General features: G+C 42.8%; 1 protein-coding gene across 4 annotated transcripts in view; it reads left to right on the plus strand.

Annotated features, from left to right (window-relative positions):
• Positions 1-13,334, plus strand: part of KIF20B (kinesin family member 20B) — a 110,890-nt gene that overhangs the window by 34,644 nt on the left and 62,912 nt on the right. For 3 of the 4 annotated variants that reach the window (XM_044298860.1, XM_044298861.1, XM_044298862.1), the window contains exons 12-19: positions 583-745; positions 2,315-2,608; positions 2,700-2,839; positions 5,365-5,521; positions 6,700-6,907; positions 9,137-9,198; positions 9,287-9,406; positions 11,584-11,698. In XM_044298860.1, coding sequence (XP_044154795.1) covers positions 583-745; positions 2,315-2,608; positions 2,700-2,839; positions 5,365-5,521; positions 6,700-6,907; positions 9,137-9,198; positions 9,287-9,406; positions 11,584-11,698 — 1,259 coding nt within the window. The remainder of the gene's footprint in view (positions 1-582; positions 746-2,314; positions 2,609-2,699; positions 2,840-5,364; positions 5,522-6,699; positions 6,908-9,136; positions 9,199-9,286; positions 9,407-11,583; positions 11,699-13,334) is intronic. The other variant, XM_044298864.1, reaches the window with a different exon arrangement.

Consider the following 13,334-nt stretch of genomic DNA (forward strand, 5'->3'; position numbering starts at 1 on the left):
CTTCAAACGGAACTCACAAGCGGAGCCCCAAACGCAAGTGTGAAAGTAGCCTTATCTTTAACATATCCAAAACGGATCCGTCTTGAACACCATTGAAAGTCAACGGAGGACAGATCCGTTTTCTATTGTGTCAGTCAAAACTGATCCGTCCGCATTGACTTACATTGTGTATGTCACCCACCCTCCCCCCAAACTTTTTCTTCTTTTTCCTCCTAACTGCGGCACAGTGTCTGATAAAGGCCTGCGAGCCAAAAAAGTTAACACGTATTGCCGCATTTCTTACTGTTCCGAAATAAATGAGAAACACAGTGTGAACAAAGAATTGTTACTGTGATTTATTCTTATTCATGACTGGGGTGGGAACCCTATACACAGCGAACATCGCACAGGGAGAGACAAAGTTCACTATTTGACACCCTGTGGATGTGCCATAAATATCCAGGTGGAGTAACTCTCTTTTAAAAAGCTATTCATATAGAACTGATGTGGTGTTTTTTTTTTTTTTACTACCCCAATACTATAGTTAAAGCCCTTTCTTTTGTCTCCTCACAATGCAATATTTTCTCCATTTGTTTACTCCAGAATTCAGCAGCATGTGCCCTTTCGAGAAAGCAAGCTTACCCACTATCTGCAGAGCTTTTTCAGTGGGAAAGGGAAAGTGTGCATGATAGTAAACATTAGTCAGGCTGCCTCTGCTTACGATGAGACCCTGAATGTGCTCAAGTTTTCAGCTGTTGCCCAAAAGGTATGTAAAATGGTGAGCCAAAGAGTGTAGATGTCACACAAAGTCAATTAGTTTAGCAGATTATATTTTCCGTTTGCATGCAGGTAGTCTGTCATCACCAGTACACATTTTAAGTTCCCTTTAATTCTTTATTAACCCCTGAAGGCGATCTTTATATTTGTTTGCAAATGAGAATAAAAGAGCCCAAGGGACAGTACCTGTTTATAATGGGGCCCAACCACTCCATCTGAATCGGAAACCTGCTCATCCCCTCTTCACCTCCTCTCCTGACACCATCAAGCAACTTCTGGAAAGCTTACACAGGTGTAGCTCACAGCCGTATATGCGTCTGTGCTGTCTGGGCCTTTCTATGGGCAATGTTTTATGCCTCATTCACACGTCAGTGTTTGATCAGTGATTTCAATCAGTGATTTTGAGCCAAAACCAGGTACGGCTCCAAACACAGAACAGGTGCAGATCTTTCACTTATACCTTATGTCTGGAGAGGCTCCAATCCTGGGTTTGGCTCACAATCACTGACCAAAACACTGACGTGTGAATGAGGCATTAAAGGGGTTATCCAATACTATATACTGCCACCCCATATGCCAGGCCCCTCACAAGGAATATACTTACCCCGCTCCTGTTCCCCGCACCGACGCTGCAGCTTCTCCCTGTGCGAGGATAAAAACGTCCTGTGTTGTGGAGGCGGGGGGGGGGGGAGAGAGAGGAAGAGACCAGCCAATGGCAGGCAGGAACAGGGAAGAGCCTCCTTAGCGTCACCCGTTGGGAGAATGGGAGAAGCTGTGGGGAGCGGGGTAAGTGTATTCTCTGTGAGGGGTGTGGCATATGGGGGGCAGTTTATAGTATTGGATAACCCCTTTAATCAACTGCACATGCGCCGAAAAGCCGTGTGGTGCAGTTGAGGACGCCACTGCCCACAGAGAGGCCCAGACAGCGCAGTCGCAAACACAGCGCTGAGGTGCCCCCTCCAACTCCCTGCTGAGCTTTCTAACAGTTGTTTGATAATGGCGAGGGAGGAGCGGGGCTCCAATTCAGATGGCATTGGCTGGGCTCCATCGTTATTAGGTGCTGCCACTTGGCCTTTCTGCTTCTTTTCATACCAATATAAAGATGCTTTTAGGGGCAATGAAAGAAACACAAAAGTATGTCTGGGTTAGGGTGTATGTGAGCTAGAGGGCACCAGGAACAGTTTAGAACATGTATTGGTGGTGATAGACTAGCTATAATGTGGTTGTCCAGGACTTATATTGATGACCTATGTAGCCTCTTCCTCTGCAGGCGTTTAGAGTAACCTGAAAGGCATAAGTGTTTGGTTATGTTTGTATCATAACGATTTTACTTTCAGGAAAATGTACATAGTACAACTGAGTAGCTGGATGGTATAAAGCAGTATAAACTGTGGATACCTGCATATAAATGTATACATGAGGGTTATTGACCTCTCCAGGCTTTTTAAGCCAAGATTTTCTCAAAAATGGGGCAAAAACATGTTTGCTTCACTGTTCTGTTGCATCATTAATTGCTTTTTGATTGCGTACCTCCTTCATGATTTCTTCTCAATGTTAGGTCCTTATATTGGATTCTTGTCATGCTTTGGACATCTTATTACATGGTCAAAAAAAGAGTGCCAGGGAAGTGTCCTTTATAATAAACAATGCTGATAACAAGAGTTTGCTGTCACGAAAACGTGCAACTGTGCAGTGGGAAAGCCGCTTAGATGATGTTCTGGAGGATGGAAATGATGAGGAATATGAAGACTGTTTTGATCATGAAGATCCTCTTGACTGCACCAATCTAGAAGATGAAGATGATTATGAGTTAGAAGAAGATGAAATTGTCATCAAGAAAGAAGCTTATGAGGTATGATACTTTAAAGAAATCACATTTTACAATGATTCAGTACTTTTGGCTGTCACTTAAAGACTACTTTCATGCTACTGATTACATCTAGAATCTGCTAGCACTTCTGGAAGATCTGAAAACCAAGCTATGTAATGAGAAGCAAGAGAAACTTCTTATGGAACTTAGAATAAGAGAAGATGTGGCAAAAGAGTTCAAAGAACACTTCATTCAGCGTGAACATGACTTCAGGTAAGACAGACATTTCAGTATATGGGACAGTGATTGACAGCTCTGCCTGTACCAGTAAGTACACCGAAGATTGTCAATGTGGTAAGCAAAACGTGCACTATGTCTCCTTGGAGTCCTGTCACTATTTACTCTGTTTTTACTCCAAAATCCTGTTCCAAATCATATAAACCTATGTACATATAGAGCTCATCATCTATACCTCTGTAATATCCTGCACTCAGGCCAGCACAAATAGCCAAACAAGCACATTTTGGGGTTTTCCAGCCATATTTGTAAGCCAAACCCAGCGGTGGTTCGAAAACACAGAGGAAGTTCAAACTTTTTCCTTATGCCTTTTTTTGTGTAGGTGACCCAAATACTGGATGGTGGCCTATGGCAAACTTGTAAACTGGAGTAAAGTCATGCTGCCTTAAAAATGTATAAGAGTAATAGTTATTATTTACATTGTGTGAATGAGAGATTTCCAAATTTGCTCACTGCCGTGTAACCACTATGCACTGGTATTTTACTGCAGTTGCCTCCTTTGTACAGAGCTCTACATTGGTGAGGCTTGGTTCAGATTTAGTTTATTTTTTTTATTCATGCTCAGTGCATGTACCAGGAAAGATTCTGGCGCATGCTGCGTAAGTATCTGTAGGACTCCATATACCCAGCGCATACCTAGAGTATCCTTTTGACATATTCTTGACTGGCATAGTCAACTGCACTTTTCTATACTAAAGGCCACAGTAAAAACTGTTTTGTGCTGTATGAATTTTTTACAATGGGAGTAAACTGTACAGTCGGATCCATAAATATTGGGACATCATCACAATTCTAACATTTATGGCTCTATACACCACCACAATGGATTTGAAATGAAACAAACAAGATGTACTTTTACTGCAGACTGTCACCTTTAATTTGAGGTTATTTACATCCAGATCAGGCGAACGGTGTAGGAATTGCAACAGTTTGCATATGTGCCTCCCACTTGTTAAGGGAGCAAAAGTAATAGGACAATTGGCTTCTCAGCTGTTCCATGGCCAGGTGTGTGTTATTCCCTCATTATCCCAATTACAACAAGCAGATAAAAGGTCCAGAGTTCATTTCAAGTGTGCTATTTGGATTTGGAATCTGTTGCTGTCAACTCTCAAGATGAGATCCAAAGAGCTGTCACTATCAGTGAAGCAAGCCATCATTAGGCTGAAAAAACAAAACAAACCCATCAGAGAGAAAGCAAAAACATTAGGCGTGGCCAAAACAACTGTTTGGAACATTCCTAAAAAGAAGGAACGCATCGGTGAGCTCAGCAACACCAAAAGACCTGAAAAACCACGGAAAACAACTGTGGCAGATGACCGAAGAATTATTCCCCTGATGGAGAAATCACCCTTCACAACAGTTGGCCAGATCAAGAACACTCTCCAGGAGGTAGGTGTATGTGTGTCAAAGTCAACAATCAAGAGAAGACTTCACCAGAGTGAATATAGAGGGTTCACCACAAGATGTAAACCATTGGTGAGCCTCAAAAACAGGAAGGCCAGATTAGAGTTTGCCAAACGACATCTAAAAAAGCCTTCACAGTTCTGGAACAACATCTTATGGACTAATGAGACCAAGATTAACTTGTACCAGAGTGATGGGAAGAGAAGAGTATGGAGAAGGAAAGGAACTGCTCATGATCTTAAGCATGCCACCTCATCAGTGAAGCATGGTGGTGGTAGTGTCATGGCGTGGGCATGTATGGCTGCCAATGGAACTGGTTCTCTTGTATTTATTGATGATGTGACTGGTGACAAAAGCAGCAGGATGAATTCTGAAGTGTTTCGGGCAATATTATCTGCTCATATTCAGCCAAATGCTTCACAACTCATTGGACGGTGCTTCACAGTGCAGCTGGACAATGACCCAAAGAGTACTGCAAAACCAACCAAAGAGTTTTTTTAAGGGAAAGAAGTGGAATGTTGTGCATTGGCCAAGTCAATCATCTGACCTGAATCCGATTGAGCATGCATTTCACGTTCTGAAGACAAAACTGAAGGAAAAAATGCCCCAAGAACAAGCAGGAACTGGAGACACTTGCAGTAGAGGCCTGGCAGAGCATCACCAGGGATGAAACCCAGCGTCTGGTAAGGTCTATGAGTTCCAGACTTCAGGCTATAATTGACTGCAAAGGATTTGCAACCAAGTATTAAAAAGTGAAAGTTTGATTTATGATTATTATTCTGTCCCATTACTTTTGGTCCCTTAACAAGTGGGAGGCACATATGCAAACTGCTGTAATTCCTGCACCGTTTACCTGATTTGGATGTAAATGCCCTCAAATTAAAGCTGACCGTCTGCAGTTTGAGCACATCTTGTTCGTTTCATTTCAAATCTATTGTGGTGGTGTATAGAGCAAAAATGTTAGAATTGTGTTAAAGTCCCAATATTTATGGACCTGACTGTCTATACATTGGCATACGTCAGAAGCTTCCGTCACATACTAAGCGTCTATAAAGTTGTTTTAATTTTGTTCTCACTTTATATTCTTTTTATTATAGTGAACGTTTGCACAAAGAAAAAGAGCTGTTAGAGGAACGGTGTGAAGAAAGAATGGAAATCCTGCAGAATTTAGTCAGAAAATGCTCTAATGAAGAGGAAGATGATGAAGAGGACGATACTAAGGAACCGCTCAGTATGACAGAAACGGCAGTCCAGGTCTGCAGATTCTGTAGTCGGTGCACTTTTCTTGTTTAGTTTGCGGCTATATGGTGACTGGCTGCACAGCTTTAGGCCTTTATTCATACAGGCAGTGTTTGGTCAGTGATTTCAATTAGGCTACATTCACTCGACCGTAGTGTTTTGCGGATCCGCAAAACAAGGATACACGGCCGCTGCTACCATAGAAAATGTCTATTCTTGTCCACAACTGCGGACAAGAATTGGACACGCTCTATTACTTTTGTGGGGCTGCGGAAAGGAACTAGGGATGCGGACCGCACACGTTGTGCTTTGCGCATCTTTTGCACCACCATTGAAATGAATGGGCCCGCTCCCGTTACGCTAAATTGCGGAACGGATGCAGACTCATTCATACAGTCGTGTGAATGTAGCCTTACTGTGAGCCAATCACTGATCAAACACGGACATGTGGAAGAGGCCTTAGAATTACAATGTTGCTCTGTTAAATTACATCTGATACTGAATCGCTCTGCAACATAAAATAATGTGATTGTATCACGACAATGGACCATAATCACAAGTTGCGATTGTAGCATTGTGACATAGCGATCTTTGTTGTGTGGCCAAAGTCGCCATGTAGCCCTAGTCTTAAAGGGGTTATCGAGGAAATGATAATGATGACCCACCATCAATATCGCCCCTGCCGATTAACATTGATGACCTGTACTGAAGATGGGTCATCAAAATTAATTCCCGGATAACCCCTTTAATGTCTATGGCAACTGGCTGATGGTTGTCAGATGGCATTTCAACCTGTCACGCACTATTTTCTCTGAGATGCACAGTGCCCAGTGTGTTTGACCTAAGCGTTTTTGCCATCTTGAAAAAACATGCACTTTTGCCTGAGCTTAGTTATAGTGCGGTCATACATCAGGGTATTGCTTTTATGCAATTTCCTTTGAATTTAAAATAGTGGCCTATTAGCGGTTTACCTGTTCAGTGGTGTTGTATAAAATGTTCTAACCTTTTGATGCATATTTGCAATAAAAGGCGTTTTTTTAAGCTTTGCACACAAAAAAAAAAAACAAAAAAAAAACCCCATTGCATTCTTACATGCACATTGCCTGGATTTTAATCTGTATGAAGTTATTTTCATATTGAAGCATGTTCTTAATTGATCCTATGGGAGATGAACATTGCTTTCTCCTTACCAGACGGATGAGCTGAATATACCGCTTCAAGGACTCTTCTCTTCTATACAGTGTGATTTGGCAGTAATCAAGAAGCAGGCCGCGGAGGCTCACAATCATATTGAAGCTATCCATGACGATGCAGAGGAGATTTCTGCATTGGAACAAAAATTACAGCAAGTGACCAGTGAGCTTTCTAAAACTCAAGAGGAGCTGCAACGGAATTCAGCTGGTAAGTCGCTAGCCCTGTTGATGCCGATGCCTTGTATTGGGTACTTTCTGCCTGCATTCTGCCAACTGTGTTTCAGAAATCATACCAACATTGAAAAGGTCATTTTTATATGAGGAGGGAAATGTAATTCATTATGATATATCATCTGTCTAGTTTCCTTGGTAGTTGTAAATCTAGAGGCATTTTCTGACATAGTGATATTTGGGCTATGTTCAAATACAGCTTAGGCTACTTTCACACTGGTGGTTTGAATTCCGTTTGTGAGATCCATTCAGGGATCGCACAAACAGTTCAAAACGGATCAGTTAAGCCCCAATGCATTCTGAATGGATAAGGATCCGTTCAGAATGCATCAGTTTGGCTCCGTTCCGCCTCCATTCTGCTCTGGATGCGGACACCAAAACGCTGCTTGCAGCGTTTCGGTGTCCGCCTGGTAATGCGGAGCCAAACGGATCCTTCCTGACTTACAATGTAAGTCAAAGGGAGCGGATCCGTTTTCCCTGGCACAATATGGTGCAATTGAGAACGGATCTGTCCCAGATGGATCCGCACCTAATGCAGGTGTAAAAGTAGCCTTATTTGTTACAAAATCTGCACCAAAAAATCACATCAAAACGCAGTATCTTCCGGTGAATAGAATTCTACAAAATCTTTTTCATATGTACAAGATTGAAAGCGTACTAAAGATTTTTTACTGCTTGTTTTACTAAGTGCAATACAAGGGGAACTTATTCACTTGAGCACTTTGTAAGGATACATTTACAGGACTGTAAGGGCTGTTTCACACGAGCGGATGCCGTGCGTGACATCCGCTCCGTGAATGACAGCCAAGACCCGATGTGGACAGCAGAAGCACGGAGCATTAACATGATTGATAATGCTCCGTGCCTCTCTGTGATCTCTTTACTACGAAATCACAGGAAGATAAAGTTGTCACTGTGATTTCGTAGTAAAGAGATCACAGAGAGGCACAGAGCATTATCAATCATGTTACTGCTCCGTGCTTCTGCTGTCCGCATCGGGTCTTGGCTGTCATTCACGGAGCGGATGTCACGCACGGCATCCGCTCGTGTGAAACAGCCCTAAGTGTTTTGTGGTCCGCTAGTTGCAGGTACTGGCAAAATGCACAACACACACGGCCTGCCCTATGATAGAAATGCCTGTTCTCGTCCAAGAATAGGACATGTTCTAAGATGGCTGTCGTCTGCTTTTTTGCCAGTGTGTTTTTTTTGTTTTGTTTTTTAAGCCAATGTGTAAGAAGTTTTGTCAGATTAAAGTCACTGTAGCAATCCGCTTATCTTCACAGGTCTTGCTTCTTGCACTCCCACTAAACTGCTGATTATGCCCATGAAAGTTGTTTTCCGCAATATGTGTATTTCATTGGCTGCACATAGGACAACATGGTGTATGTAATAGACAACAGAGGCTACTTTCACACTCAGGTTTTGGCTTTCCGTTTGGGAGATCCGTTCAGGGCTCTTGCACGCGGTCCAAAACGGATCAGTTTGCATTGTAATGCATTCTGAATGGAAAAGGATCCGCATCAGTTCAGTCTCCATTCCGCTTTGGAGACGGACACAAAACGCTGCCATTGAGTTTTAATGGTGGTCAAGACGGATCTGTTTTGGCTATGTTAAAGATAATACAAATGGATCCGTTCTGAACGGATGCAGATGGTTGTATTATGTGAACGGATCCGTCTATGATGGATCCACACAAAACGCGAGTGTGAAAGTAGCCTGAGATCCATCAGAAGCAAGAGTTAAAGGGGTTATCTGACATTAACAAATGCTCCCTCATATGCCGGGCTCCTCACACTGATTCTACCTACCTGTCTCCCCGCGCCGCTCCTGGTCCCCACACGGCCGCAGCTGCGTCCCGTGCGCGGATGAAAATGTCTGGTTTTGGGGGAGCAGCCAATGTCAGCGGTAACGGGGACTAGCCTCATTGGCGTAATTCGCGATGCTAGGGAGGCTCGTCCCCGTCACCTCCTGCCATTGGCACGGGGAGAAGCGGTAGTGGCCGTGTGGGGACCAGGAGCGGCGCAGGGAGCCAGGTAAGTAGAATCTGTGTGAGGGGCTCATTTGTTAGTGTCGGATAGCCCCTTTAACGTTTGTTAGTGGCTCTGCATACTAGCACATACATACTAAGGACATGCCAATGACTGCATTTATTCACTGCATAAATCCAAACGTTTAATATCTTACCTCTGTAAATCTGTTTCTGCAGATCTGGCAAGGCAGGTGAGCCATTGCACAGAAACAAGACTTCAGCTTGAAGAGTCTGACAAGGTAAGGCCTGTTTAGTGCACCTTCCCTACTGCATCCACATCTGTGTCTTTTACAGTAATTGTTTCAATTCATCTTTTTCCTCCTCAAGACACTATTGTCACAGAAACAACAAATCGATCAACTAATGGACATGATTCAGCAGAAGGACACAGCGATTGAGAAGCTTAAAGACCTTATCTCTCACTGGGAGACTAAATGTGAAGATTATGTAAGTAAACCTTGGCAGCATTAGATTTCCTAGGCAGAAGGGCACGTAAAAGGCATATGTCATAAGACTGTTGCTGATCTTCCTCAGTCTCTAATATCAGCAGAAAAGTAAACTTAACAAGAAAATGGTTGAACACTCTGACAGGATGCGAAGAAAGCAGATCAGTAGTTTGTCCTAACCAGCCCAGACCTCCTCAAGTTGCAAAGTGTAGATTTTAGTCTTGCAGGTAACTTCTTGCTTGTCCATTGAAGACAGCCACCTGCCATGATCTGTTTGTGGAGCTGCTTGCCCTGAGCTTCTGTTTGAACCCCCTTGCCTTTTGTTCTTGTTACTACATGACTATGTGGATGCTCATATCCAGGAGATGAGTGCTAGTTTTTTTTTTTATATCCCTACAAAAAAAAATAAAAAAATAATAATAATTTTCAGTTGTTCCTTAAATGCGAACCTATAGGGAAGCCTGGGTGATAATTGAGCAAACGGACGTCTGGCCATCATGTCTCGCATATAATTAGCCAACTTAAAAAAATAAATATATATATATTTGGACCAATCACTTTAGCATGATATAATAAGGTTGGGTTCACATCTGCAGCTGGAGCCTCCCTAGCAGATTCTGGCGAAAAAGGACCTGTACAGACTGACAATGGGAGCACTGACTTGATAGAGCGAGACTGTGCGGGGATACCACCCCTCTGTACCCTTACTGCAGACTGCTAGCAATTCATTCATAACTTCTAGTAGAAATAAAGGAATGATACAACATAGCCATAGGAATAGATGCCCCAGAATTGTTGCTACATGGGGAATGCATGAAGCTATTAAAACAGGCATGTCAGGAGAGGCGACGGGTCCCTTTTAAGGAGGACCTTTTGCCTCTGCTGACATGTCTGTTTTAGTGACTACTTGCATTTTCTGTGAAACAATTCTAGAGCATCATTTCCTATAACAGAGTTGTGCCTTTCTTCTATTATTCCTACTATAATGTAGGTTTAAATCACCAGGTGTGTATTTTACCATTCCGCTTATCAAAGATTTATAAGAATAGATGCTCCAGAATTATTTCATGTGGAATAATTATTTATTAGAACAGACATGGTGGTGAGAGGTCCCTTTTAAGCTGACCATACACATTGCATGAACTCTACAGAACCTGATTATTTTGGTGTTTGACCATCTAATGTGTATTGAGGTGTGCCAGTGACAGAAGTTGGGGGGGAGCAGGGGAGGGTATGGATGGATTTCTACTTGCCCAGTCATAAACACCCGGGCTCCAATCCTTATATATGCTGTGTAAACCCTGGATTACACAGGACGATTAAGCAAGCGATTGTCCTCCTCACCATCTGCCGCCTGCAAACAATGATTTTTAAGCATGCTTTAAAAAAAATCACAATTGCCCAAAGAATGAGTGTTTGCAAGATGATGGCTAACAAGTGTTCATAAGTACGTTCGTTAGGCTACTTTCACATTGACGTTAGCAGGATCCATACTAACGCTAGCCCACGTGTGCCACCGGAAGTCTGCTCTGGCCCCATTCACTACAATGTGGAAGGGTGACAGATTCAGCCGGACAAAAACTGCAGCATGGATTTATAGTGAGTGGGGCTGGAGCGGACTTACGGCGGCACACATGGGCTAGCGTTAGTACGGCCAGAACAGCCTGCCAGACCCTGCTAACGCTAATGTGACAGTGTAATACAGCCTGAAGATCCAATGTAAACAGTCACAGAAATACACAAAGTAAGGCCTCATGCACACGGCTGTTGTTTGGGTCCGCATCTGAGCCGCCGTTTTGGTGCCTCGGATGCGGACCCATTCATTTCAATGGAGCCGCAAGAGATGCAGACAGCACTCCGTGTGCTGTCCGCATCCGTGGCTCCGTTCCGCGGCCCCGCAAAAAAAAATATAACATGTCCTATTCTTGTCCACGATTTGCAGATAAGAATAGGCATTTATATTGCCGGCGTCCGTTCCGTTCCGCAAATTGCGGAAGGCAACACGGGCGCCTTCCGTTGTTTGCGGACCGCAAAATAAACGGCACGGTCGTGTGCATGAGGCCTAAGGCAGATTTTTTGGGGGTAGTTGGGTACGTTTGATCTGGTCCTCCCAAGCCATAATGAGAGCTGGTAGGTACTTGGTTCTCTCCAATAATTTTTTTTCTTCCATTCTTACAGGAGAAAACCCTAAATTCCCTTCAAAGAGAGATGGTAAACGTCGACAGTGAAACAAGTCGGAAGCGACCACCTGATGCCTGCCAGCCACCCGAGGAACAGCCTCCATCAAAGAAAGGTATCTGTGCAGATCAGCCAAGTTCCAGAAACCCATTTTCCTATGTCTCCATGCAAAGGCAAAATGCTGAAAACCGCAAACGTTATCGCTTGAAACGAAGAAAGTCTGGGCTTTCCATAGATGTAAAATGGCGATGATCTTAGCACTTTATAGACTTTCCATTTATGCTTTTGTATGTTAATTTAAAATAAAACACTTACTTTTGTACGTACTTCTGCTTCTTCTAATTTTTCTGTACTCCCAAACTAACTGCATGTCCCTTCTACCCTGGAAATAGTGCATTGCCTGCAATATGTTGGCTTACCATATCTGCTTTACCTAACATACCACGTTATGTGCTTTAACAGTGTGACTGCATTTTCCTTTTCCATAGGCCCCATGCACATGCCTGTATCTGATTTTTCAGTCTCCAAAAGAGAAAAAAGAGCAGGGCCCCCCCCCCCCCAAAAAATAAAATAAAAAATATATATAGATTTATCTGATCCAAAGTAACAAAATTACAATCATTTAAAATCTGTATGGCTGTAAACTATTGGAGGAAAAGAACATCCCAATAATAGAGCGCACCCGGCAGTGCAACCCACACTCTCTCTCACCGGATATGTACCAAAAATTACCCAGATACAATAGTATAAAAAAAATAAAAATAGAAAAAAAAGATATAAATTGAATTGTAATAACAAAACATGGTATGTGTATAGTGACAAAATATGAACAACAAAATCAAACAAAATGATAATACACACCAATGGTCACAGCCACATAAATACCAATGTTGGATAATAAATACTGCTATCACAATAATTGTATATGATGGCCATGAAAAACCCCAAATACGGAAAGCCCAAAATAAGGAAACAAACCTTTAAACACATACCCTGAGACATCTTGAAATTGTGGTATCGCACCGCCAGGAAAAGTGTCCACCTTGACACGCGTTTCACCTACTGGCTTCGTCTGATATTCAGTCTGCAAGAAAACAGATCTGAGAAAAACAGCTTTAATATGCGTTGAAACCAGAGTAAGACCTGCAGTGAAATTCTCAGGTAACGTACACAAATCCGTTATTAAAAAAATGGATCTGTGGATAACCCTGTTGAATCTGCTATCCAGCGCTAGGGAGGCGACAGGCTGTTCCTGCAGGGATTGCCGGAAGCTACCGCATAGTCGTCCGGCCCCATTTACTAGAATAGAGACCAGCAGAGATCCAGCCGCAATCTGGCAAATATGCCAAGAATCAGCTGGAAGAAAACCGCTGTGCGCCTGCCGGATCCCTAGCGCCTATGTTAAACTAGCCTTAAAAACTGAAGGCACATTGAAGAAAGATACAGGCATGTCCATGAGGCCTTGTTTCATATATTAGGAATACTCGTGAATTATTGTGACTAGGAAATTCTGCTTCTTGCCTTAATGCATGTGGTTTTAGTATACTTGTGCTGTCTTGCTTGGTATGTTTTTTGAAGCAGAGATTCACTGACTTAATCATCAAAGGGAGTCTAGAGGGTCATGTAAAGACTTCTTAGATCATGATAGGTGAACATGATTATGGTACATAAATCTGTGAAACTACTCTGAAAGACCAGATGTGTTTGAGCAAAATATTTTGGCTAAGAATCTCAGATTTTAGTCTATATAT

The sequence above is a fragment of the Bufo gargarizans genome, chromosome 6 (assembly GCF_014858855.1).
Source record: "Bufo gargarizans isolate SCDJY-AF-19 chromosome 6, ASM1485885v1, whole genome shotgun sequence".
Taxonomy (NCBI): Eukaryota; Metazoa; Chordata; class Amphibia; order Anura; family Bufonidae; genus Bufo; species Bufo gargarizans.